The sequence below is a fragment of the Haliotis rufescens genome, unplaced genomic scaffold (assembly GCF_023055435.1).
Source record: "Haliotis rufescens isolate VD_foot unplaced genomic scaffold, xgHalRufe1.0.p SCAF_7, whole genome shotgun sequence".
Classification (NCBI taxonomy): Eukaryota; Metazoa; Mollusca; class Gastropoda; order Lepetellida; family Haliotidae; genus Haliotis; species Haliotis rufescens.
The window spans coordinates 30,665,401-30,670,147 of NW_025964361.1; the positions used below are offsets into that span (position 1 = coordinate 30,665,401).

Genomic DNA, 4,747 nt, shown 5'->3' on the forward strand with positions numbered 1-4,747 from the left:
TTCTCCTTTTGATGAACTATTTTATCCCGCGTTACAGTTGGTTGTTGTGTGGCTCTGGGTGTAAACAATGAGTCACGCGCACTAAATGATTTTGTGTAATAAATCTCCAAATGTACAAAATAGTGATATATGGAATTATAAGAAATTGACTTTCACTTTGTGTGAGTTCATTGGAATATGAACCGTCAAAAAGTGAGGGCCAAACTGTATGAACGTCGGAGCTTGCATTCACCAATTAACTTAAATGAACAACAATATATAATATATATAATATATATAATGTATATAATCTAGATATGACTCTCTGAACTGACATCATAAGACAAACTGGCATCAAGTAATTTTTTAATGTTGTACTAACAGGGTATGAAACTCCCAAAATTTTCAGCCAGACCACAGGACTGGCTAGCTGAAATACTTGCCAGCTCTGACCAAAACCTGCCTGCCCACTATAATCATATGTTTCTCAGGATAATTTAATTAAAACTTTAAATCGAATTCATTGAACATGAAGTAATGCAAGAAAAGAAATAGCACTTTTTAGGTCAGATTTGTATTTAATATCCTAGAATACATCATATAAATAATGCTTATCATCGGGAAATATTTAGAATATTTTTACATATGAAATATAACCCGACCGTCTGGCAGCCCGAGTTGAAATCAACCCGTCTCGGACGGTCGGGCAGGCAGGTATTTCGAACACTGGTACTAATCGACGTGTCTCTAATACATATCCCTTTCACAAATATAGAAGTTTTCGTACGTTGCTCTGGCATCTGCCCACTTGAATCCTAGGTATTCAGAAATGTAGGCCTTGCATTCCATGTCCATACAGTTAGGTTCTCTTCGTGCCCAGTTTCGGTAGTCCACAACCGTGCCATCCATCCAGATGTATTCCCCTTCGTCATACACCATCCCTATGTAGTAGGAGTCTCGCCGTCGGGTCGTGTAATCTGAAAGAGTAGCAATACTTCAAACATATACAATATGGAATTCAGTTAATTCAGTCATACATACCAACATACAAGGACCAGACAATCCAGTGATTGACTCAAGGAAAGTAATCTAGCTGGAAGATACATATGTAAAAGTGGAATCTCCAGGTTGACCTACATATATGTCCTTTCACATCCTCTCAGTTTGGTTGTACAGCAACCGAAAACAGATACCAAATTACCCATGGCCTTGGCTCACTTAATAGCATCCAGGCGGTAACACTAATGGCCATTTACGGTCTCAGATTCCTTGGTCCAGTCGTCTGAGGCACCGACAGTTTCATTAACACCTCGGTTCATATTAATTACATCCTGTATTTTTAAGGGGGCACGGGTGGTCCAGTCGTCTGAGGCACCGACAGTTTCATTAACACCTCGGTTCATATTATTTACATCCTGTATTTTTAAGGGGGCACGGGTGGTCCAGTCGTCCGAGGCACCGACAGCTTCATTAACACCTCGGTTCATATTATTTACTTCCTGTATTTTTAATTGGGCACGGGTGGTCCTGTTGTCTAAGGCGCCGCGATTCGCGATGTGCAGAGTTGCGTCCCTTAGTCAGGCCAGAAACCTATGAGTGTGGGTTCGAATCCCGGTTCGCCCCGATTATGTTTCTAGGTTTGTCAGCATCGTACCCGTGGTACAAACATGTCTTGGTAGGTTTGACTAGGTAGCGCTTCCTGGGCTGCATGTAGAGGGGGAGAGGACCCTGAGCTGATGATGAGCCTAACTAACCTGACTGTGCCAGGGTCACCCAAACCCTCTTTGCTGCATTTTTTATTTTAATCTGTAAATGATAATAATACTATAATAAAATTGACAATAACAATAGATACATTTTGGCACGAATCCCTAATACAAAAATGAAATTAATGAATATCTAAGTCTCTAATCGTATTGGTTATGATCCCCGGGCAACCCTTGTAATGTATGTATGAATCTCACGTTGTTCTATTTCATTCAGCAGGAAGTCATCTTCATCCACAGTGTTGATGGAGACCAGGTCCGCGTTCTCAGTGAGGCAGTTTTCACGGACAGTCAGCCAGTTTGCTTTCGTCATCGCAAACAGGTAGCAGTGGTCCTGAAACCTCTTGTATCCGACGGGACATGCTGCAATAGGGACAGATGCGGTGTTAGCAATGGCTATATTCATATTTCACCAAATTACTTTTGATAGTTTATGTAGAATTCAATGTTCACCCTCTGCCCAATGCGTCTCCGAGACTCTCCTATGTATGATACCCTCTGTGAGGGTACGTAAGCGCGATATAATTCAAAGTAAATTTAGTCCTACCACTCTTTCAATCGCAGAACATTGTTGCCAGCAATCGCCAGCAACGGTCCTTAGTCTGGTGGCCGATTTTTGTTGCTGACGATCTGTCCTTTATTATATTGTGGAGTAATAACTTCCTCAGTTAAATGTTCTGAAGCTAGTTTTAAGAATACAAATATTTTATACGGCCAGTTATTGTTCTGCCCATCATAGACAGATTCTAGTATACTATTATTCGCGTGTAACATTTTCTACTCCGATATTACGGAAGCGTAGAAGGGCCAAGGTGAAATCTTTTTTGTCTAAGTATCTCCTACGTAGGACTTATTATCTCTTACGTAGGACTTAGTATCTCCTACGTATGACTTAATATCTCCTTCGTAGGACTTAGTATGGCCTAGAATCACTATCTCCTACGTAGGACTTAGTATGGCCTAGAATTACTAGTAGGGCCACGGTGAATTATTTTTTGTCTAAGTATCTCCTACATAGGATTTACTATCTCCAACGTCGGACTCAGTATCTCCTATGTAGGACTTACTATCTCCTACGTAGGACTTACTATCTCCTACGTAGGAGATTCTAAGTCCTACGTAGGAGATAGTAATTCTAGTCCATACTAAGTCCTACGTAGGAGATAGTAATTCTAGGCCATACTAAGTCCTACGTAAGAGATAGTAAGTCCTACGTAGGAGATAGTAAGTCCTACATAGGAGATACTAAGTCTTACGTGGGAGATACTTAGACAAAAAAAATTCACCGTGACCCTACTACGCTTCCGTACGATATGGCTGAAATAATCATGAGGTGAGGTGAGGTGAGGTGAAATTGGGTTTAACGTCGCGTCCAAGATTATTGCACTTATATAGCGACGTGCATGCACGTGTGTGTGTGTGTGTGTGTGTGGCTGCTTGTACTAGAACGGACTGATGCCGATTTATAGTGCTAGCCCACTGAGATAACATGCCGCAGTTTAACATTAATACCCCACTCAGACACAGTATACTGACTCCGAGCCGACCAGTCCTTTCTTTAACCCCTTAATGCCGAGCGCCAGACAGGGTAACAACAAGTACCATCTTTTAACGTCTTTTGGTATGACGCGGCCGGGGATCGAACCCCGGACCTTCCGCTCTCCGGGCGGACGCTCTACCACTAGACCACGGAGGCGGTCGAAATAATCATGATGAGAAAAGTATTAATATGAGTACACGTGAAATATCTCATGTCGCTTTTTAATACGCGGCTACATGTCTCTCTAAATGTATCAAGTATCACAAATCATGAGCTTGTTTCAAAGGTACAATAACAGATAAAACCAGATACGATATCATATTTTCACCTTTTGAGACCCTTTAAGATTCGGGTTAGAATTGGTCTTCAGCAACCCATGCTTGTCGTAAGATTCGACCTACGGGATCAGGTGGTCAGACTCGGGAACTTGTTTAATTCATGTCATCGTATCCCATTTGCGTAGATCGATGCTCACGATGACAACTACTGGACTATCTGGTCGAGACTCGATTATTTACAGAGAACCTTTTTGTAGCTTGAATACTACTGAGTGCAGCGTTACAGTTTACACGTAATGTGTTTCATGATTTCTTCTTTCTGTAGTAATTACATCATTCTACAAATTCGCTTGTTGGTCGTTGCCGATTGAATTGTTTTACACGGCACAACGTATGGACATAACTATCCAAGCTGTCATTGGCAATGAGGTGTAAAATCTGACATTCGCTGATATGTTATAAACAAACATGAAGTTAGCTTAAAAAATGTAAAATAAAGTCGTACCTGGTTTCTTTGTTGTGGTAAGTGCTGCGGTTGTAGTTGGAGCAAGAGTCGTCGTTGTAGTAGGCGGAGCGTCATGTCCAGTACATTTCGTCAGCGCGTTTTCAAGTCTCATCAATCCCTTATAAGACAATTCCACCTTCTGTTAAACCACCTGTTGTCGTGTCCTCTCAAGAGCAATCTCAGTCTCAAGGAGATCAATCTTCCGCATCCTTTCCCTAAATGTCTCCTCTAACTCTTTCTTCAGTTCCTCTGTCACCTCATTTCGAACCCGCTTTTCAGTCTCTCTTATTTTCAGAATACAGGACGCTACCCCTTGTTCTTCCTCTGATCTCAAGGGTAGATGCTCCGCTACCGTTTGAGAAAATTCACAGCAAATTACAAGCATCAATATGTGACACGCAGTTGCAGACACAACCTTAGTGGACTTCATCCTTGAAACTGTTGAAGCCACTATTCAAATCACACTGTCATACAGTTACAGCACACTCCTAATTATAGACCGTTTGACGAGAAATAGCAGTAAACAAGTACTGGTTGACAGGAAGTTTCAAATCATAGTGTAGAGTTGAAACTATGGATGACTGGATAGTGAGGATAAAGGCCTATATAATATACACTTGTTAATTAAGAGCTGTTGATATGTTCAAGGGAAAATATGAAAACGTAAACGTTTCCTCGT

General features: G+C 41.3%; 1 protein-coding gene across 1 annotated transcript; it reads right to left on the reverse strand.

The window, feature by feature from the left end:
• Window positions 1-683: 683 nt before the first annotated feature.
• Window positions 684-4,542, reverse strand: LOC124148087 (perlucin-like protein). Its single transcript, XM_046519025.2, has 3 exons — window positions 4,069-4,542; window positions 1,944-2,108; window positions 684-956 (listed from the first exon to the last, which is right to left on the reverse strand). Exons 1-3 carry the CDS (start codon window positions 4,178-4,180, stop codon window positions 727-729), a joined length of 507 nt encoding a protein of 168 aa, XP_046374981.1. The 5' UTR covers window positions 4,181-4,542; the 3' UTR covers window positions 684-726.
• Between the last annotated feature and the right edge of the window lie 205 nt (window positions 4,543-4,747).